This window comes from Mandrillus leucophaeus, unplaced genomic scaffold (genome assembly GCF_000951045.1).
Source record: "Mandrillus leucophaeus isolate KB7577 unplaced genomic scaffold, Mleu.le_1.0 Scaffold989, whole genome shotgun sequence".
Classification (NCBI taxonomy): domain Eukaryota; kingdom Metazoa; phylum Chordata; class Mammalia; order Primates; family Cercopithecidae; genus Mandrillus; species Mandrillus leucophaeus.
In genome coordinates, this window is record NW_012110796.1 from 140,742 (window position 1) to 164,642 (window position 23,901).

Genomic DNA, 23,901 nt, shown 5'->3' on the forward strand with positions numbered 1-23,901 from the left:
AAGGGATGGCCAGGCATGGTGGCTCATGCCTGTAATCCCAGCACTTTGGGAGGCCAAGGCGGGCAGATCATGAGGTCAGGAGATCGAGACCATCCTGGTCAATATGGTGAAACCCTGTCTCTATTAAAAATGTAACAATTAGCTGGGCATGGTGGCACATGCCCGTAGTCCCAGCTACTCAGGAAGCCGAGGTCATAGAATCCCTTGACCCAGGGAGTCGGAGGTTGTGGTGAGCTGAGACTGTGCCACTGCACTCCAGCATGGTGACAGAGTGAGACTCCATCTCAAAAAAGAAGTGAAGGGATGAAAAACAATACTCCATGCAAACAGAAGCCAAAGCTGAGCAGGAGTAGCTGTAGTGTATCACACAAAATAGACATTAAGTCAAAAAACAGAAAGACAAAAAAGGTCATTATATAATGACGAAAATATCAATTCAGCAAGAGGATATAACCATTGTGAACATATGCACCCAAACTGGAGCACCCAGATATACAAGGCAAATATTAGGGCCAAATAGAGAGACCCCAGTACAGTAATAGTTGGGGACTTCAGCATTGGACAGATCATCTAGACAGAAAATCTACAGAAAAATATCACAATCTGCACCACAAAAGAACCCAGCAGATGTTTACAAAAAATATATCCAACAGCTGTAGAATATACTTTTATCTCATCAGTAAATGGAACATTCTCCAAGATAAATGATACATTAGTCCTCTAAACAAGGCTCAACAAATTTTTAGAAATTGAAATCATATCGGGTATCTTTTCAGACTACAGTGAAATTATTGGGGGAAACCCCACCCCTGATATTCAGTGTGGGTTCTTTTCTATTTCCCTAAGCGTCGGCTGGTCTGAGAAATAAAGGGAAAGAGTACAAAAGAGAGAAATGTTAAAGCTGGGTGTCCAGGGGAGACATCACATGTCAGCAGGTTCTGTGATGCTCTCTGAGCCATAAAACCAACAAGTTTTTATTAGCAATTTTCAAAAGGGGAGGGAGTGTACGAATAGGGTGTGGGTCACAGAGATCACATACTTCACAAGGTAATAAAATACCACAAAGCAAATGGAGGCAGGGTGAGGTCACAGGATCACAGGACGAAATTAAAAATTAAAATTAGTGAAATTAAAATTACTAATGAAGTTTTGGACACGCATTGTCATTGATAACATCTTATCAGGAGACAGGGTTTGAGAGCAGACAACCAGTCTCACCAAAATTTATTAGGCGGGAATTTCCTCGTCCTAATAAGCCTGGGAGCACTACCGGAGACTGGGGCTTATTTCATCCCTTCAGCTTCGACCATAAAAGACAGCCACCCCTAAAGTTGCCATTTCAGAGGCCTACCCTCAGGCCATTCTCGAGATTTCTCAGGTTCCTTGCTGAGAAAAAGAATTCAGTGATATTTCTCCTATTTGCTTTTGAAAGAAGAGAAATATGGCTCTGTTCCATCTGGCTCACCGGCAGTCAGAGTTTAAGGTTATCTCCCTTGTTCCCTGAACATTGCTGTTATCCTGTTCTTTTTTCAAGGTGCCCAGATTTCATATTGTTCAAACACACATGCTCTACAATGATCTGTGCAGTTAACACAATCATCACAGGGTCCTGGGGTGACATTTATCCTCCTCAGCTTACAAAGATGACAGGATTAAGAGATTAAAGACAGGCATAGGAAATCACAAGGGTATTGATTGGGGAAGTGATAAGTGTCCATGAAATCTTCACAATTTATGTTCAGAGAATGCAGTAAAGACAGGCATAAGAAATTATAAAAGTATTAATTTGGGGAACTAATACATGTCCATGAAATCTTCACAATTTATGTTCTTCTGCCGTGGCTTCAGCAGGTCCCTCCGTTCAGGGTCCCTGACTTCCCGCAACAGAAATAAAACTAGAAATCAATAAAAGAAACTTTGGCTGTACAAATACATGAAAATTAAACACGCTGCTGAATGACTACTGGGTCAATGAAGAAATTAAGAAGATGATCAAAAACTTTCTTCAAACAAATGAAAATGGAAATACAACATATCAAAATGTATGGGTTACAGCAAAAGTAGTGTTAAGATGGACGTTTATAGCAATAAACACCTACATAAAAGAGGTAGGAAGATTTCAAGTTAAAAAGTCTAACAATGTATCTCAAGGAACTAGAAAAACAAGAATAAACCAAAACCAAAATTAGTAGAAGGTAATAAATAAAGATCCAAACAGATCTAAACAAAATAGAGATTAAAGAACAATACAAAAGATCAATGAAACAAAAAGTTGGTTTTTTGAAAAGATAAACAAAATTAATAAAGAACTTGCTAGACTAACCAAGAAAGAGAGAAGACTCAAGTAAAATCAGTGAAGAAAAAGGGGACGTTATACCAGATCCCCCAGAAGTTCAAAGCATGATTAGAGACTGTCCGGAACAACTGTATGCCAATAAATTGGAAAACCTAGAAGAAATGGAAAAATTCCTAGTCATATACAAACTACCAAGATTAAACCATGAAGAAAACAGAAAACGTTAACAGAACAATAGCAAGTAATGAGATAGAAACAGTAATAAAGTCTCCCACCAAAGAAAAGCCTAGGACCTGATGGCTTCACTGCTGAATTCTACCAAACATTTAAAAAAGAATGAATACCAATTCTACTCACACTATTCCAAAAAACTCAGGAGGAGGAAATACTTCCAAACTCATTATATAAAGCCAGCATTACCCCGATACTAAAACTAGACAAAGCCACAACAACAAAAGACTAAAGGCCAATATCACTGATTAGCATAGATGCACTTTTTTTTTTCAACAAAATACTGGCAAATCAAATTCAACATTAAAAAGATCATTCATCATAATCAAGTGGGATTCATCTCAGGGATGGAAGGATGGTTGAACATATGTAAATCAATAAAGGTGATACATCACATTAACAGAACCAATGACAAAACCATATGATCATTTCAACAGACGCTGAAAAAAAATCTTTCAATAAAATTCAATGTGCCTTCATGATAAGAAATCTTAACCAACTGGGTATGAGGGAAACACACTTCAGAAACTAAGGGCCACATATGACAAACCCCAAGCTAGCATCACACTGAATTGGGAAAAACTGAAATCCCCTCCTTTACCACGTGGAACAAGACAAGGATGTCCACTTTCACCACTCTTACTCAACACAGTACTGGAATTCCTAGCCAGAGCGATTAGACAAGAGAAAAAGTTAAAGGGCATTCAAATTAGAAAGGACGAATTCAAGTTAGCCTTGTTCACAGACAACATGATCTTACATCTAGAACAACCAAAAGACTCCAACAAAAACAAACTGATAAATTCAGTCAAGTCACAGGATACAAAATCAACAGCCAAAAACCAGTAGCACTTCTATACGCCAACAGCAAACATCTGAAAATAAATAAAGCAATCCCATTTGCAACAGCTACAATAAAATAGCATAAACACCTAGGACTAAACTTAATAAAAGTGAGATAGCTACAATAAAAACTATACAGTACTGATAAAAGTGAAGATAACATAATAAATTGGAAAGATAGCCCATGAGGATGGGAAGAATACTGTTAAAATGACTGTACTATCCAAAGCAATCTACATTTTCAATGTAATCCATATCAAAATATCAATGACATTCTGCACATGAAAAGAAAAAGGCAATTCTGAAATTCGTATGGAACAACAAAAGCAATCCTGAACAAAAGGAACAAAGCTGGAGGCATCACATTATCTGACTTCAAAATGCTCTATAAAATTACAATAACCAAAACAAACATGGTACTAGCATAAAAATGGACACATAGACCAATGGAACACATGAAAGAACATAGAATCCAATCCACACATTTAGTCAATGGAGTTTCAAGAAAGTCACCAAGAACATACATTGAGAAAGGAAAATCTAGATAGCCCATATGCAAATGAATGAAAGTAGACGCCTACCTCTCCCCATATACAAAAGTCATATCAAAACAGCTTAAATATTTGAATATAAGACCTAAAACCATGAAACTACTGTAAGAAAACATTGGGGAAACACTTCAGGACATTGCGCTGGGCAACTATTTATTGAGCAAGACCTCAAAAGCACAGGCAACCAAAGCAAATATAGAAACATGAGATTGTATCAAGCTAGAAAGCTTCTGTACAGCAAAGAAAATAATCAATGAAGAAACAACCTATAGAATTGAAAAGAAATTTGCAAAGTATTCATCAGACAAGAGATTAATAACCACAATATATAGGAACTCAAACTCAATAGCAGGAAACAACCCAATTAAGAACAGGCAAAAGTCTGATGAATTCATACAAACGGCCAACAGATATATAAAAAAAAGTTCAACAATATTAATGGTCAGGGAAATGCAAATTAAAACCACAATGAGATCATCTGCCCAGTTAAAATGGCTACTATGAAAAAGAAAGAAAATAACAAATGCTGGCAAGGATGTGGAGAAAGGGGAAGGCTCACACATTGTTGGAGGAATGTAAATTAGTACAACCACTATGGAGAACAGTAAGGAGGTTCCTCAAGAAACTAAAAACGCCACTACCGTATAATCAAACAATCCCAGCATTGGATATAGATCCAAAAGAAAGGAAATCAGAGTATCAAAGAGATATCTGCACTCCCATGTTTATTGCTGCACTATTCAAAATAGCCAAGGCATGGATCAGCCTAAGTGTCCATCAATAAGTAAAAAAAAAAAATTCAATATATATATATATATACACACACACACAAAATTAAGTATTCTTCCTCTATAAAAAGTAATAAAATCCTGTCATTTGCAGCAACATGGATGGAACTGAAAGACATTACATTATGTGAAATATGCCAGGCACACAAAGACATATCTCATGTTTTCACTCATACATGGGAACTAAAAATAAGTTGATTTCATAGATAGTGAAATCAATAGTGGTTTTGAGGCTGGAAAGAGTAGTAGGTAGAGGCATGAAGAGGGGTTGACTAATACATAAGAGATTACAGCTCAATAGAAGGAGTAAGATCTAGTGTTCAGCTGCACAACAGGGCAACTATAGTTAACAATAGTTTACTGTACATTTCAAAATAGCTAGAAGAGAAAATTTAGAATGTTCCCAACATAAATTTTTGAGGAGATGGATCTCCCAGTTATCCAGATTTGATCATTACACATTGTATGCTGGTATCAAAATCATATACACCACACAAATATGTACAACTATCATATATCAATAAAAATGTTTAAAAAGCAATAAAGGGCATTTAACTTGGAAGAAATCCCATTGTCCTCCCTTTGCAGACAACATGACGTTATATATGGAGAAACTAAAAGACTCCACCAAAATACTCTAACTGATAAGCTGCAAGACACAAAATCAACATGCAAAAATCAGCAGTGTTTCTAAACACCAATAATGAACTACCTGAAGCAGAAATCAAGAAAGTAATCCCATTTACAATATCTACCCACCGACCCCCCCGCAAATAGACACCTAGGAATAAATTTAACCAAGGAGGTGAAAGGCCTCTGCAATGAGAACTATAAAACATTGATAAAAGAAACTGAAGAGAACACAAATGGAAAGGCATACCATGCTCATTAATTGGAAGAATCAACATTGTTAAATGATGATACTATCCAAAGCAATCTACAGATTCAATGCAATCCCTATTAAAATACCAATGATATTCTTCAAGAAATAGAACAAATGATTCCAAAATTAATATGAAAACAAAAAAGACCCCAAATAGCCAAGGCAATACTGAGCAAAAAGAACAAAGCTGGAGGCATCACACTACCTAACTTCAAAATATTCTACAAGGTTATACTAACAAAAAAAACATGGAATTGGTCTAAAACCAGACACACAGACCAATGCAACAGAACAGAAAATCCATCATTAAATCCACGTATTTATAGGCAACTGATTGTCAACAAAGGCGCCAAGAACATCCAGTGGGGAAAGGACACCTCTTCAATTATTTGTCATCAGAAAAGTGGATATCCACGTGCAGAAGAATGAAACTAAACCCTTATCTGTCACCACACAGAAAAATCAACCAAAATCAATTAACTACTGTGAGCCTGGAAACTATAATACTAAAAGAAAACATAGCAGAAACACTTCAGGACATTGGTCTAGGCAAAGATTTTATGGCTAAGACCACAAAAGCACAGGCAACAAAAACAAAAACAGACAAATGAGACTGTATTAAACAAAATGCTTCTGCAGAGCAAAGGAAACACTCAACAGAGTGAAGAGACAACCTATAAAATGGCAGAAAGTATTTGCAAATTATGCATTCAAAAAGGAACTAATATCCAGAATATACAAGGAACTCAACAGCAAAAATATCACAAATATTCCATTTCAAAAGAGGGCAAAGGATCTAAATCGACATGTATCTAACACATATACAAAAAGCCAATAAAAATGCTTATCACCAACCATCAGGAAAATGCAAATCAAAACCAAAATGAGGTGTCATCTCACCCCAATTAGAATGACTATTACCAAAAAGACAAAAAATAAACAAATAAATAACAAATGCTGGCAAGGATGTGGAGAAAACGTACTCTCATACTAGGTTGGTGCAAAAGTAATTGTGGTTTTTGCCATTAAAAGTAATAGTTACCCACTCCCAAAAAGAGACACCTAGGAATAAATTTAACCAAGGAGGTGAAAGGCCTCTACAATGAGGCCACTGCCATTACTTTTAATGGCAAAAACTGCAATTACTTTTTCACCCACCTAATAGTATAGTCATTATGGAAAACAGCATGAGGGGTTCTCAAAAAAACTAAAAATAGAACTACCATACAATCTAGTCATTACAGTACTGCGTAGTTATTCAAAGGATAGAAAATCAATACATCAAAGGGATACCGGCAGCCCCATGTTTACTATAGCAGCACTATTCACAAAAACTAAGATAGGAAATCAGCCTATGTGTCCATCAATGGAAAAATGGATAAAGAAAATGTGGCATATATACACAATGGAATATTATTCAGCCATGAAAAAGAATGACATTCTGTCATTCATGGCAACATGGATGGGCCTAGAGGACACTATGTTAAGCAAAATGAGTCAGGAGCAGAAAGAGAAAATGCTCCGTGTTCTCACTCATGTGTGGGAACAAAATAAACTGATCTCATGGAAGTAGGGAGCAGAACTGTGGGTACTAGAGGCTAAGAAGGTGGGGAGAGGTTGGTTAATGAACACAAACTTAGGAGGAACGAATCTGCTCATCTGCAGCACTGCAGGGGAGATACGGTTCACTTTAATTTATTGTATATTCTCCAAATGCTAAAAGAAGATTTTGAATGTTCACAACACAAAGAAATGATAAATATATGAGGTGACATGCTAATTACCCTGATACGATACTACACATAATATACACATAATTATCACTCTGTATCCCACAAATATGTGCAAGCATTACGTGTCAACTAAAAACAAAAGGAAAAAACTATAGGGATAAAAAACAGATCAGTGGTTATCGGGGGTTGGGGTAGGGGTGGTAAGGTTGACTATAAAGGGACATGAGGGCACTTTTTTGGGAAATGAAACCATTCTGTATCTTGATTTTGATGGCAGTTTCATGACTGCATTTGTTGAAATCATAGAACTGTCTCACTAAGTAGGATAAATTTTTCGAATGTAAATTGTACCTCAACAAACCTCATTTTATTTTAAAAAAACATTGTTAAATAAACTAGGTAAAACTTGGTATATGTTGTTTACTGAGCAATAACTTGTCAATCATAATGTAATTCAACCTGCTAACTACATATGTTCTACTAGCACTCTGTCCTTCACCCATCCTTTTAATTACATGTTTAATGCCTACATTCCCACGTGACTCTAAACTCCATAGATCCTTGCCTTTGGTTAAATCTCAGCTTGGTGGGTGACAAAAGTTCCAGGAAACAAAATATATGCAGTTTGATGAGTTACCTTATGTATCTGTTTCCTACCATGTACTGAGGGTCATTACTTTTGGGTTTATGAAACCAAGGTGGAGTTCTCTGAAGATCATTGAGATTTTGCCATGGAGGTGTTTCAGTCTGGTTCCATACTACATACCTTGTCCTGGGTTTGGCAACGGAAACAGTCACATTCAAAGCAGTACTGGTCCCTCAGCTGCTTCCGGCGCTCCTCGCTGGTCATCAGCATATCCAGGTAGCAGATGGTGAGCTGTGCAGGCCAGAGAGAGGGAAGCGTTGACACATCTGCTGTGCTCATTTCTTTAACAAATGGTTACTATTATTGCTAATTATTGGAGTAAAACTTGTTTTTATTACAAACCAGAAATTTGAGAGAAGGTACCACTCAGTTTCTCTACCCAAATAATCACATGTAAATTTTTAATCTACTTCCCTTCAGTCTTTGTTATGTGGTAAGTACATATGGATCATATATTTAAAGAATGGGGCTTATGATCTCTACCCACTTTTGTATCTTACTTTTTTTTCCACTACAGTAAAATATCAAAAGCTGCTGTATGTTTGGTATTACTAAGGTTTGCTAATAAATTCTATAACCATTAGCAATCAGAGAAGCCAAATTAATCCTGGCAACCAAAAGGGTGGCAGATGATACAGCCAGATTGCTCTTAAATTCTAACCAATTCTATAGCTGCCTCATGGAATTTAAGGTCATCCAAATTTGGTATCTTTGAAATGAGAAAACAGTTCTCTTACTTGTAACTAGGTTTAAAAAAAGGTAGAATAATTTCCAAATAGGGGAGAGTTTAACTTGAGAGTAGCACCGCTGACGGAAGCATTTAACTGACTGCCTTACGCCCTTTCGGAGAAACATCCCCTGCCTCGGAGGGTGCGGGTTATGAATGAGAGGATGTATTTAAAGGACTCCTCAGACACTCTCTAACGCTGAGTCCCCTTTAAGTCACTGGTCTTTAGGCAACATTATAATGCTTAAAGCATTTTGCATTTGATTAGATCTCTTATGAAAGTCTAACTCAAAATCCGGAAGACAGAATGCTTGATCTTCCCGTCAACCTGTTCCAATGTTCTCGGCTGGAACATTCCCACTCTCAGTTGACAGTAACTCATCTTTTGTCTTATCCAAGTTGAAGCCTCAGAGTTATCCTTGACTTTGCTCTTTCCTTTACACCTACCACCCAATCCACCAGGAAATTCTGTGGCCTCTACCTTAAAAATCACCCAGAATCAACCACTTTTTACCTTTTCCTAATGCTACCACCCTGGTCTGAGCCATCTTTACCTCTTACCTGGAAAAGGTAACAGTCTCACAACTGTTCTCCCTGATTCTTTCTCTAGGCCCCTGCACTCCACCCCCTAGCCAGAGTGGTTCACTTAAAATATGTCAGATGGCATGTTCTGTTTGAAACATCACAACGCGTCCCCACTTTGCCTGAGTAAAGGTCAGGTCCTTCTAACTCCCCAAGTGCAACTCAAGTATGGGTCCTGCATTGGTGCTGGTGCACACTGTGGGTTACCAGTCCAGGATGAAATGAGTAAAGAAACCAAGTCAATATTTAGAAATGTTTTTTACTAATTTGGTAAGGGTAATTTTAGGTGACTCTAACAACAAAACACTGGGCTTTTTTTCTTTTTTTTAAAAAAGACAGGGTCTCACTCTGCCACCAAGGCGGGTATGCAGGGGCATGATCACAACTCACTGCAGCCTCAACCTCCTGGACTCGGGTGATCGCCCCCCTCAGCTTCCCAGGTAGCTGGGACTACAGGCGTGCACCACCACACTGGCTAATTTTCTGTCTTTCTTGTAGAGATGGAAGTTTCGCCATGTTACCCAGGATGGTCTTGAACTCCTGGGCTCAAGCAATCCTCCCTCCTTGACTTCCCATGGGATTACAGGCATGAGCCACTGCACCCAGCCGTTTTATTTTACATTCTCTAAATTTTATTTTTCTAATATTTTCACTAGATTTTATAAAAACACTGGTCTGTAACAGACTAGGAAGGAAAAGAAACACTGGTCCTTCGTCGTAGGTGGTTAGAGAAGCAATGGCTTCACATAATCCCACCTGTTCCCTCTCATTTCCCATCTCCCTTGTCGCTGCTCCACCAGGCTGGCCTCCTGTCTGGCTCCACACACACTCCTACCTCAAGGCCCGTGCACTGGCTGTTCCCTCTGCCCTTCCACCCTGTCTACTGTGCCAACCTCATCGCTTTTGAGTTTCAGTCAAATCCCACTTTCTCATTCAGGTCTAACCTCAATGCCCTATTAAAGGTAACAACCCAATTCTCTTCCCTTCTCTAGTTTTTTCTTTTCCTGTATCATGTATCAGCTTGTACCATACTGTATAAATTACTTCTTTGCTTTGAAAAGTAGAAAGTAATCATGGGGGTATGTGTGGTGGGGGAAGAAGTGAAGACTTTAGGAGAGCAAGAAGGCAGGATTATCCACGGAAGGAGAAGCAAAACACGCCCCAGAGCAAAAAACTCCATGTGGTTTTTCTTACACTTAAAGCATCTCATGTCTACAAAGCATGATCTTACTTGTTTGAAATCATGGTGGGGCAAAGGCGGCCATCCTCTTTGGCAGACAACGAAGCTTTGGGAAGGACTCTCTCAAGCTGTCGGCGTGATGGTGGATGGCTGGGCTGGCCAGCCAGATCTGTGAAATCCACCATGGCCATCACCGTCACCATCACCAAGGGGACAGGAGCCACAGCCTGATCTGGCTGGCTGGCTCTCCATAGATTCTTCACATTAGGCAACCATAACATGCTGCTCCATAAACAGAAACGAGAGTATCTGCCCCGAAGAGATGCAGATGATGATGTTACTGAGTATCCACTGTTTGTGGCGAGGCAGCATTGCACAGTAAAAACTAGCAAAGGTCTTAGGTTCAGGTACCACTGAAGACTGCACCCAGATCTCTTGATTTAAGTCTGATGCTCTTTTTCCTTTAACATGGCTGCTTCTCATACTTGGCGGGGAGAGAGGGCTGTAGAAGAAGCTGGCGTCTCTTAAGGCATTTCCGTAGTACCCTCAAACCTAAAATACTAACACCTGTGTTAGGGAATGTTCGGTAGCAACTGAGATCCTTCAGCTGAGACAACAGCCACTTTTTGATTTTCTCCATGTTTCTCTTGCTTCATGATCTGAAGCCAGGGTTGCCTCTGAGGCACAGAGGGTCACCACACTAGGCAAGTTCCTCTCGTTTCTATCGAATGCTATGTTCCAAATTCCAAATAACCTATTTCCAAGCACACCTTTTGAAACAGCCTATGAGTTAGTCTGGGACAGTAGATACATTCATCCTATCCTAGCAGGCTCTGTGGGTCCCAGTGTCCTTATAGGAGGTGAGGGAGCAAATGAGTCCATCCTTATGTCCCCTCTTGGGTTAACTCTAGGACACTAATTCTGAACCCAGCCCAGTGGCTCTTAGTCATCAACTCCCATTATCCGAGCAGGTAAATGGACAGTGATTTTGGGTGATTACAGTGTGCCCAGTGTGAAGCCACTAACTCCAGGGCCTTTCACACCAGAAAAAAATGTGCTTGACTAACCCAAGACTTTATTACAAGGGCCAAAACTCATTAGTGATCTTTTCAGGCAGTGAATGGGCAACAGGAGACTAGTTATTTCATTTAACCCCAATAAACTGACTCTTAAAGCCTCCCTCGGCATACTGTAACTGCCTGAACTGCTACCTGGACTATGCAATGGCTTTCTAACTGGCTTCCCCACCGCCTTCAGTGTACCTTTCATCTTCTAAACTGCTTTGAGAAGGATCTTCCTAAAACCCCCATGTGATCACGTCATTTCTCTACATGAAAACTTTCGACGGTTTCTCACTGCCTATGAATAAAGGCACACAAGGCTTTCCCTCAGCTAATTTTCTGTCTGCCTTTCTAGTCTCCGTGTCTCTCCCTGAACCCCAGCCTGTCACAGTTATGTACATTGCTAGACCTCGGAAACAATGAATACCATGCCAACACGTGTCTGGGCATCACTGCCTAAGCGAGGCTCTCCTCCACACTCAGCTTACTGAGAGCCTCTCATCCTCCAGGCTTGGTTCAAATACACCTCCTTCCTATGGCGACTGCCCCATTACCTCAGAGAAAGTGGCCCATTTTTGTGCTTCTTATATGCCAATGAAGTCTGCAGAGTATCTGGTTATCAACTGTGAAGGGCTTAATGGCAAAAATATTTTATTCTTATTTTTGGAAAAAAACAGCCAGATTACTAACTGGTAATGACAGCTAAAAGCATGTTATTAGCCAAAGATAAAAACTTTTATTAAAGACTCATTGACTCACCAGTTGTAACGGAATATCTGCTCAGTAAATGCAGGGCTCATTTAGAGGGAACATATATATGAAACTTGGCCATTGATCAGTAGACACCTTAACGGCACTAAACAAAATTGTATTAAAATATTAATGCCACAGACCACTGCTTTGCCATTTTCGTGCAGCTCTTATAGAAAATGCAGTAATTCATTTCTGACATTAGCGTAATATAATGAAGGAGATTTTCTAGATCTTGAATACATAGTTTACATTAAAATCTCAAGACAAAATGAACTCCTTTTCCATGAAACCATCTTTTCATTGACTACAACTGAGTGGATAAGATAAGCAAGTTAAGGCCGGGCGCCATGGCTCACACCTGTAATCCCAGCACTTCGGGAGGCCAAGGCGGGGGCATCACGAGGTCAGGAGATAGACCATCCTGGCTAATATGGTGAAACCCCATCTCTACTAAAAATACAAAAAATTAGCCAGGCATGGTGGCGGACACCTGTAGTCCCAGCTACTTGGGAGGCTGAGGCAGGAGAATGGCGTGAACCTGGGAGGCGGAGCTTGCAGTGAGCCGAGATTGCGCCACTGCACTCCAGCCTGGGCAACAGAGCCAGACTCCCTCTCCAAAAAGAAGAAGAAGAAAAAAAAGACCAAGTTAAAATTAGACCTTGTTTCATTTCTAGAATTCCGTGATCACAGTTAACAAATGTTTCTGCTAATACTGGCTCTGAACTGGAAAAAAGCCTGAAAAATATAACTTCTTTTTAAAGTCAAACCAGAGTATCATTGTGTCTCTTCTTGTTTCGCACATACTGCTAATTTTACCTTCTAAATATTATATTCTTCAGATACCCTATCACAAGCCACCACTGAGCTCCCCCTGACTTCGGGCTACCAATGTTATCTCTTCCCTGGATTATTACATCACCCTGACCCTCATTCTCCCAACCTTGCCTACACATAGAAAAGTGGTCATACAAAAATAGGCAGTGGGGAAAGGACATCCTATTGAATAAATGGTGCTGGGACGGCTGGCTAGCTATATGCAGAAGACACCTACCTTGCACCATATATAAAAAATTCAAAGATCAAAAATTTAAATGTAAGACCACAAACTTTATGAACCCTAGAAGAAAACCTAAGAAACACCATTCTGGACATCAGCTTTCGGAAAGAACGTATGACTAAATCTTCAACAGCAATTGCAACAAAAACAAAAATTGACAAGTGGGACCTCAAGAGTTTCTGCACAGCAAGAGAAACTGTCAACACAGTAAACAAACAACCTACAGAATGGGAGAAAATACAAACTGTGCATCTGACAAAGGCCTAATACCCAGAATCTATAAGGAACTTAGGCAATTCAACAAGCAAATAACCCAATTAAAAAGTGGGCCAAAGACATGAGCAGACACATTTCAGAAGACGACATACCAGCAGCCAACAAACATGTTTTTCAAATGCTCCGCATCACTAATCAGGGAAATGCAAATCAAAACCACACAATAAGATACCATCTTACACCAGTCAGAATGGCTATTACTAAAAAGTCCAAAAATAACAAGTGTTGGTGAGGCTGCGGAGAAAAGGGAACACTTATACACTACTGGCGGGAATGTAAATTAGTTAAGCCACTGTGAAAAGCAGTTTGGAGAGGAGCTTAGAACTACCATTTGAGCCAACAATCCCATTACTGGGTATATACCCAAAGAAAATAAGTCATTCTACAAAAAACACCCATGCACTCACGTGTTCATCACAGTGCTATTCACAATAACAAAGAAATAAAATCAACCTAAGTGCCCATCAACAGTGCACTAAAAAATGTGGTACATATTCACCATGGAATAGTATGCAGCCATGAAAAAGAATGACATCATGTCCTTTGTGGCAACATGAATGCAGGTAGAGGCCACTCTCCTAAGCCAATCAAGGCAGAAACAGAAAACCAAACACAGCAATTATAGATTTCTCATAAATTGTGGAAACAAATATTTAGAGAATCTATCAAACCACTCACCCAATGTTCTCACTTACAAGTGGGAACTAAACATTGGGTACTCATGGACATAAAGATGGCAGTGACAGACACTGGCACTACTAGTGAGGGAGGTAGGGCAAGGGGTGAAACACTGTCGGGTACTATGCTCACTACGGCGGTGAAGGATCCATCATACCCCAAAGCTCATATCATGCAATACACCCACACAGCACACCTGCACATGTGCCCCCAAATCTAAAATACAAGTTGAAATTATTTTTTAAAAAATCACAATTAGGTTACATTCTTTTGGTTTAATTCAAAAGGTAAATGAATAATTATATTTCTTTTACACTTATCCATTCTTAAGAATGGGATAGGGACTTTTATAATGAATTTAACAGTGAAATCACAATTTAGTAATTTATTGAATATAATAAAACCCTGTTAAAAGTAATTTTATCATCTTAAGCCAAAAACAAAAATCAAACTTTTATGGATTTATATTCAACAGCCTAAACCTGAAAGCACCTGCTCATTGCAGACTTCAAGGTACCTTTATGTAAAGTGAAACTGGTCATAACACTTTCAGCTTCAATTTCAGAGGAGCATGTGTTAGAACAAAGACTGCTTATAGAAAATGTGAATTTAAGAATGGAAAGTCATCTGTGTGGATGTCATCATGGACCAACACTTCTACACACAAACCCAATGTTATTCAACAGATCTAGCGATCTTTCTTGCCAAGTCCAAACATCAGCCAGACCACCTCCGCCAAAGACCGATTCTTCTGCTTTGATACGTGAGATGAGATCTATTTACTATACACTATACTTTTGATAGATTCACTAAATATTTGTTTCCACAATTTATGAGAAATCTATATTGTTATATAATTTTTTTGACACTCACCATCTGAGCTCTACTTTTCCCTTCAGGAAACTCTAATCATAAGTGGAATTATTAAGTGTCATGTGCTGGGTACTGTCCTAGATAAATAATTTGTGACTTTGATCCTGAGAATGAAGCTTTACTAACCCCTTGAACACTGCATAGTAGTAAGTGTAGCACTGAACAAGTAATTTCCCAGTTTAAACCTTACATTTTCTTCCATAAAATAAAAAAAATGAATATGTAACATTATCTGAGTTTTCTAAGATTCCAAAGATGGTACAGACTACTTAGGTCTTATTCAATTTTGTGGTCCTTGGGTTTTGTTTTTTGTTTTTACCTATTAGGCGTCATCTATTGCTTCCTAAATGGAATCGCCCTATAAACGTCCCCTATCATCATAGCCATGGTTGTATATACAAGAAGTGAATGAAAGGCAAAGGAAACATCACATTTCAATCGTATAGGTTCAATGACTTGAGAAAAACTCACACTACAGCAACAGTGACTGAGGTAAAATTGAATGTACACTGAGTAAAAGGTTTAATTTGTGATATCCCAAATCTAACTCAGCAGTTAGCAGAATTGTGTGGGGTTTTAAATATTTTCTTTAAATGTTCTGTGTATAGTACGTACAATAAAAAACAGTAACATTTGTAAACATGCAGGAAAAAAAAAAAAAGAGTATCTGGCCACACAGTTCCCTTGCTGAAACCCTTCAATAATATCCCATTGCCCATCCTTCTCCCTTCCACAAATATTTACTGGCTGCCTCCTATAAACCAGACAATGTTATGAAACCTTCAGCTAAACCAAGGTCTGTAATGAGGCCCCCAGGGGGTTTGTCAATCTGATCCCTACATATTCCCTCAACTTCAGGTCACATCTAAATTCTTCAGTCTATTGATGAGAACTGCTTCTTGCTCCTTGAACTTACCATTCTGTCCCTGGCCTCTGTGTCTCTGTCTACAATGCCTTTTCCAGCCTCATCCAACTCTAACACCATGGATCCTTTCAGAGTATAGGAGTCAGTCCTCTGGAAACATCCCTTAGCCACTCTCCACTCCCTCCCCTTACTAATCACTTGGGTGCCCCGGCTCTGAGCTTCTATAAGCCCTGTGCCCATTTACACCACTGTGCATCTTAATTCTATTATTGTTTATTGTATCAGTTTCCTCAACTATACCTTGAACTCTAGAAGGCAGGGCTGGGTCTTAATAATCTTTGTATTAGAGAAGGTTTCTAAAACTGCTACCCAACTCCTGACATCGAGTAAACATGCAGTGAATTTGTTTAATGGTTTAGCAAATAAGATGACTAAGAGAAGAAACAGACTGTCTTAATCCCAAAAGACATCAGATTAAGACTGACATTAGGGACACTAATGAGTTCACCTTCTTTCAATCACAGTTCTCCCAGTTGATATGGCTCCAGAGAATGCTGGTGCCAATGGCATTATTCATACCAGCTACAAGTTATTTTAACCACAACTCCCATAAGACTGCTTTGGACTACCCAGCTTTCCTCCCTGATTCATGTTTTATAAAACTATCAGACCAAATGAATTTCATATTTAAGATAATTTTGAAAAGGTAGCCAACAGCAATCCAGTCAAGTGAGCCATGACTTAAATGATATTACACATCTCTCTCTAGGAGGTGGCTGAATGGGGAGACAAAAATCCAAACTCAAAAAAAAAAAAGGCCCAATAACTCCGCATTACAATGGAGAGCCTTAAACAGCAAAGTATTATAAATGTTGCTGGATGCAAGGAAACTGTACAAAGAGGGTCCAAAGGATGGATTTACATAAAGAGAAACAAGGGGTAAGAAATTTCCATGGCAACTTCTGTTATCATAGACCTTGGACAATTTTCAGCTCTCCTTGTGTGAGGTTTGAAATGCTCCCACCTTAAACTGGCAGTAGACTGGCTTTCATATTCCCCTCCTTTCAGGAGCCATGGGACACCCCTGAGGACTGCCAGTCATTTACCAATGTCTGAGATTCTATTCCAGCGTTTTTTTTTCTGAGACGGAGTTTCACTCTTGTTGCCCAGGCTAGAGTGCAGTGGTGTGATCTTGGCTCACTGCAACCTCCGCTTCCCAGGTTCAAGCGATTCTCCTGCCTCAGCCTCCTGAGTAGCTGGGATTACAAGCGTGTGCCACCATGCCTGGATAATTTTTTATATTTTTAGTAGAGACAGGGTTTCACCATGTTGTCCAGGCTGAATGCAAACTCCTGACCTCAAGTGATCCACTTGCCTTGGCCTCCCAGAGTGCTGGGATTACAGGCATGAGCCACGGTGCCCAGGCCTATTCCAGCTCTTATTTTATCTTTAAGAAGTCTCGTTAATTTACTCAACAAATGTAGATTGAGGAACTTCTGCCTCAGTTGCTGTTGAGTCTTCCATTGTGAAGCCTATATTCTGGCACACAGATCCCAAATAGCTCATATTAAAACTGTGGGTGCCCTAATGAACACTAAAACCAAATGCAAAGTTCATGATACGAAATTATCAACATGTCTAAATTTTTTTCCCAAGGAATTTTAACTTTAAAAAAATTAATACATAATATTTATACATATTTATGGGGTCCAGGTACCATTTTGTTACATGCATAGGATGTGTAATGATCAAGTCATGGTATTTGGGTTATCCATTACCTCACGTATTCACCATTTTTGTGTGTTGGGAACACAAAATGTCTAGACTTACTCCTTCATTAATTTAAAGCTAATATTTGTACAATAAATAGGAATTACCCTCCTTAATCAATGCCTCAAAATGTCGCTTCTCATGGCTCTCCCTCCCCCTACCTCTGCTCCAAGGGGTCAGTGTGAAAGGCATAGGACATATTTGAGTTGTTGGGGGACGGCTGCAGGCATTAGTTAAGCATGTGCCAAGGACGCCAAGTCTTCTCCAATGATGCAACAATCCCACACAATGAAGAACTGTCCCATTCAAAATGGCAATAGCGTCCCCACAAGAAATACCGCTGGTCATGAGAGTAAGCTCAATATAATAGAGAGTCAATTCAACAAAAAGTTTTCAAATGCCTCCTGGGTGCAAGGCAAAGTGCTAAGAGATACAGAAATAAGACACAATTGTCTATCCTCGTAAAGCTCATAAATAGAGAGGTCTCCAAAAGAGCCATAATAACGTGCCAAAGATGTATTAATAACCACTATAAGGGAGAACTTCCTTCTAACATGGGAAATCAGGGAAAGAGTCATAGACGAGATGGTGATTGAAAGGGTATCTTAGTCCATTTTCTGTTGTTTTAACAGAATACCACAGACTGGGTACTTTATAAATACATTTCTCAGTTCTGGAGGCCGGGAAGCATGATGCCAAGAGCACAGCACCGGCATCTGGGGAGGGCCTTCCTGCTGCCTGATCACAAGAGGAGGTGGGAGGAGTGTCCTCTATCTTATAAAGCCACCAATCCCATCATGGGGTTCCCACCCTGATAACCTTATTTAATCCAAATTACTTCCCAAAGACTCCACCTCCACAAACCATTAACAAGAATTTGGGGATAAAGTTTTCACCAGATGGAATCTGGGGGACACATTTAAATCATAACAAAGGGTCTCAAAGGGTGCATAATAATAAGACAAATAGCCATAGTGGACAGAGAGGACGATGAATCAGGGGAAACATTGTTCGGCAAGACCTACAAAATGGAATGCAGAAATGTTTATTAACAAGCTGGTATATATGAAGGACTTGTGGGGAGAACCTTCTTTTTGTTGAGAAGATGTCTTGCTAAGTACCACAGGGGAAAACATCTGAGTCTGAAGGGCTTTACACTGAGTGGAAATGTCTTGTATTAGGCAAGAGGAAGGATTTGCTTGTTGCCCCAGAGATGGAAAGAGAAAGATGTGAAAACGTGAAAGCAGCACCAAAAGACAAAGCTTTATTCAACTAAGTGAAATGCAACCATGGGAGAATGACTGGCAGCCGAGCCTAGGAAAATATAAGAAACTTTCTTTGTTGTTTCTGAAAATTCCAACCAGTTCTCACTGCTTTTGTCAGGTTACTTGGTTTTTTAAATTTGCAAAAACATCATCATCATCGACAACAGCAGCAGCCACTCTTCAGCCCCAAAATGAATATTGCTGAAAATAGTGGTTTCATCTCTTACCTGCCTTGAAGTCCTTTGTGGCCCCAGAAAAAAAAAAAAAAAGAAAAAACCAAATTCTCCATCTCACTGACATATATCCCAGTATACTTCATTCACTGGTCCTAAAATCTAGAAATTTAGCAAGTAGTTGTGTAAGAAGTGGTTTATTCCACTGGAAATCAGTTTGGGGAGAATCTGGTCAAAGCCAAATCCCTGTCTACATAAAATATGGTACCTCTGAGTTTAAGTTTTATCGGCTGAGTGCTACATAAATGCAATAAAAGTTTTCGATACTGTTTTCCTTGCAATAAATATCCACTTTAGCAAATTGGAAAGGAGAAGGAAACGGGGTTCTGGAACGTGTAAATATCTGTAACTCAGAACTCAGCACGGGTAGTCACTGTGCAAACCCGTGCAGCCTTAGGTCACAGCCCTGGAGCAGGCCATTGCAGCTACCTTGTGAGAAGGTTCTTCACCAGAGGAGGCTGGCTGCACCGTCTATCCAACTGGAGGGTCAAGGCCAGTTCACTGCTGGAGGTCATCCTCCCTGTCCTCCATCCCTTTTGCACCTTTGCTGGAATGATCACCCAGAGATGCCGGTTTGAAAAGTCCCAGTGTCAGCCTGAGACAGTATAAGCTGTTTGCTTGTTAACACAAAGTGAACATGCAGAATTACCTTCAAAATGTAACCAGTGGCCTTTTGGGTAAAGAAGTCTTGGGGACCCCACTCACAAACTGGGATGCCCTCCCTGCCTACGGAAGGATATGAGAGGCTGCTCAGCTGTTGCCACTGAGGAGATTTAATGACTCCCCTGTGTGTGCATAAAACACACACCCTCTGTCACACACAGACACCTCTCTGTCACCCACAGGACAGGAACATTCATCATCCAGAAATACAGTGACTTCTCCCCTAAAAAATTAGCCCATTTGTAATTTGGGAGAAGAAAGGATAGGCTGCTGGGGAGAGCTGACTGTACTCTGAGTACCCTCAGTGGCAGAAGGACAATGGAAAGCTGTCCCCTCAGGCACAATCGGTTTTAGGGACGGGCCGAGCTGAGACGGTCTTTGATAGGAAAGAAGACCAGGGTGGGAAGCATGAGTTTCCTTACCTCCTCTCCCACCTCGATGTCCCGGACGGCTCGCAGTAAGAGGTGGGGCCCATTGAACACAATGGAACAGTTGGGGTCACAGCTGTGATTGAGCAAAGAGATACTGGAAGAAAAAGGGGGAGACTGTCACAGCTCAGCAGGTAGAGTCGAACAACTCAATCTAACAAATGCAGTGAGTAAAAGATACCTTCCTTTGTGGGGCAGGAGCAGGTAGGGTTGACGGGACACCAGGGACTCAGTATTCAGGGTACATTCACAGAAATGCCACTCGCACACTTCCTAGGAAGTACAATTCTCCCCAAGATGCAGGCTAATTAGGGAATTCTATCATTTAATAATGAAAAAATTTTCTGAGTCCTTTTTGGGGACTGGGGCATAGTTGATTGATTAGATAACAGTCAATAAAGCAGCCAAACATGGTCAGAAAAACCTGACTCACAAAGAAATACTTAGAGGGCTGGGTGCGGTGGCTCACATCTGTAATCCCAGCACTTTGGGAAGCCGAGGTGGGTGCATCATTTGAGGTCAGCAGTTTGAGACCAGCCTGATTAAACATGGTGAAACCCTGTCCCTACTAAAAATACAAAAAATTAGCCGGGCATGGTGGTACATGCCTGTAGTCCCAGCTATTCAGGAGGCTGAGGCAGGAGAATCACTTGAACCCGGGAAGTGGAGGTTGCAGTGAGCCGAGATGACACCATTGCACTCCAGCCTGGGTGACAGAGTGAGACTCCGTCTCAAAAAAAAAAAAAAAAAAAAAAAAAAAAAAAAAAAAAAAAGAAGAAGAAAAAGAAAAAAAATACTCTCAGACATAATAATGGGATGCAACAGCCAAGATACCACTGACCTTTCCCATAGGATCTCATTTGTTGAGCTCCTTTGGAGAAATGATGGCCTTTGCTAGAACATCCACATTGAAGAATAATTAGGAGTATTTGCTCCTAAATAGAGAGCTGATGTTATTTTGTCAACTACATCCTGATGCATCCTGGGCCACGGTCCAGTCGTTTTGTTACCTTGGAGGTATATTTCTTACCGTCTGGGAAACACACTGGATTTAAACTGCTATGAGAAATTGACAATAACTAGAATGAGCACTTATATGTAGGAACACTTTCTTGCATTTGAGCACATTCATCACATTTCATCCTCACAACGATCTTATGAGGATCATTTACCGGTAAAGAGGCTGCTGCACAGAAATTCAATGGCTTGCCCAAGGACATACAACTAGTAAGTGGCGATGGAATTTGGACCGGGGCCGGAACTCAGAGCCCACGCTTTGAATCATCCTATGCTACTGCCTTTTGAGAACCACCTACCAGTAGACCTGACCTACGGTTAATCACAATGGTGAGAAATAAGAAAAAAGGCTGAATTCTTAAGTTCACAATTATTAGCAAGTCTAAATTTGCATTTGGACTCTTATGGCATAAAAACAAAATGAAACTGGGCGTGACTATAGTGCTTGCGGGAAGACAGTTTCATAGCTCAGTGGGAAGGTTCAGCTCAGCAACGGCTGGAGAGCGTTCAGGGGCCAAAGCCTCAGAGTTTTCTTGCCCCCCTGAGTGAAGGGGCTCAGAGTACGCCAGCGCGAAAGACAGAATGAACCCAACTGATGCGTACGGCAAATCTGGTGAAATAATCACGTGCTTCAGCTCAGGAAATTGGGGAATAACCAAAAATCAGCCTGATGGCTAATTAGCACCTACCGTCCTCAACTTCTTCCCAAAGTCCCCCTGAGAATAAGAATTTAGTTCTGAGATCTGCCCATTTGTTAATACCACAGCATATAATGTGGGATTATAAAATTTTTTCTTTAAACTTAACATTTTCCATTTTTTTTTTTTGGTAATTTATTGCTAAGTTTTAAGCTTGGCTCTTGAACAAGCTGCTGAAGCTGCCTTTGTAACTGCCTCTAAAGGGCTGGGGATTTGGGTGGGAATGAAAGTGCGCCTTCCAGTAAATGAAGCACCATACACCATACCTAGGATACAGGCCAACACCAACTTCCTGCATCTCAGCATTACAGATGGTGAAAGAGTTGCAGATCACCTGTAAAAACAAGGGGGAAAACCATCAATATTACCAGAGTCACTTAAGAAACTTCGTAGCCAAGAGAATGAAACTTTTCAAAATCAAATGTAGGAGCGTCTTAGTAGTTGCGTAAGAAAGATCCAAGCCAATCATGGATGCTCTTTGATTTACAACAGAATTTATCTGGGATATACTCCCCCTAACAACATGAGGTGGTTAAGTGCAGAAACACCAACTTCCTGGGGGGGAAAAAAAACAGACTTAAACCAACATGAACCCATTAATTTCAGTATCATTATCCACTACACCCAAAGTTACAGTTACATGAAATGTTCGAAATTCAGAATACAAATAAGCTATTTATTGAAAACCAGACTCCTACAGTATCATGATTTTTTCACTCAAACTGCATGCAGTTTCCAAATGCCACCGTGTATCTGTTGAGTAATGGCAACTTGTCTCTTACTCCCCAAAAAGCAAAGTATCGGCCACGCGGTGGCTCACACCTGTAATCCCAACACTTTGGGAGGCCAAGACGGGTGAATCACGAGGCCAGGAGATCAAGATCATCCTGGCTAACACGGTGAAACCCCGTCTCTACTAAAAATACAAAAAAGTAGCCGGGCGTGGTGGCGGGCGCCTGTGGTCCCAGCTACTTAGGAGACTGAGGCAGGAGAATGGCGTGAAACCAGGAGGCGGAGCTTGCAGTGAGCCAAGATCGCACCACTGCACTCCAGCCTGGGCGACAGAGTGAGACTCCGTCTCCAAAAAAAAAAAAAAAAAAAGCAAAGTATCCCGAGTGAGCCTGTAATGCGATACACGTTGATGAAGACCACAGGGAGCACCGGAGGTCATTTAGTCAAGCCATGGCATTTACTAGAAGTCCCATCACTGGGTATACGGCACAGTCCTATGTCTTACGCGGGGATGGAGCGAAAACAGTAAAAGACACAATCACTGTGCTCAAGGAACTTAAAAACCTCGTTTGTGAAAGAAGGTTGATGTATGAGGTCACACAGAACCATGGAAAGAGCACTGGACCAGAATCAGGATATCTAGATCCCGGCTATAATCACCCCTTCAGACAGGTGCGAGGAAAAGAGCAGTGAAGAACAAAACCAAAGTCCCTGGCCCTGTGGAGCTCAAGTTCTAGTTGAATAGACAGATTAAAAAAAAAAAACCCAACGATAGAAAAATGTCACTTGTAGATAAATGCCAAGGAGATAAACAAAGTCCTTGCAGAGAACAAAAGTTGTCAAGAAAGCTCTTTAGGATTAGTTGTCATGTAAGCAGTGACCTGAAAGGACTGCTGAAATGAACGTGTGTATTTATAGGCGATAAAGGGTCATATCAGGAGAAGACCAAGCGTAAAGGCCCTAAGCTAGGAATGCCCGTGGTTACAGGGGAACAGCAAAGAGGCTAGTGCGACCAGGGCAGAGTGGGTAAGTAGAGGGCAAAATACGAGCTCAAAGAGGGAGTGAGGTCATT

The 23,901-nt window shown here is 40.3% G+C and overlaps 1 protein-coding gene across 1 annotated transcript in view; it reads right to left on the reverse strand.

Moving 5' to 3' along the window:
* The window catches only part of LOC105532834 (histone-lysine N-methyltransferase SMYD3-like), a gene marked incomplete at its 3' end in the record, with an annotated part of 469,568 nt that overhangs the window by 136,576 nt on the left and 309,091 nt on the right, over positions 1-23,901 (reverse strand). The window contains exons 2-4 of the mRNA XM_011971138.1: positions 22,364-22,431; positions 20,377-20,479; positions 8,092-8,202 (exon numbers count right to left, since the gene is read on the reverse strand). Of these exons, the coding sequence (XP_011826528.1) occupies positions 8,092-8,202; positions 20,377-20,479; positions 22,364-22,431 (282 nt within the window). The remainder of the gene's footprint in view (positions 1-8,091; positions 8,203-20,376; positions 20,480-22,363; positions 22,432-23,901) is intronic.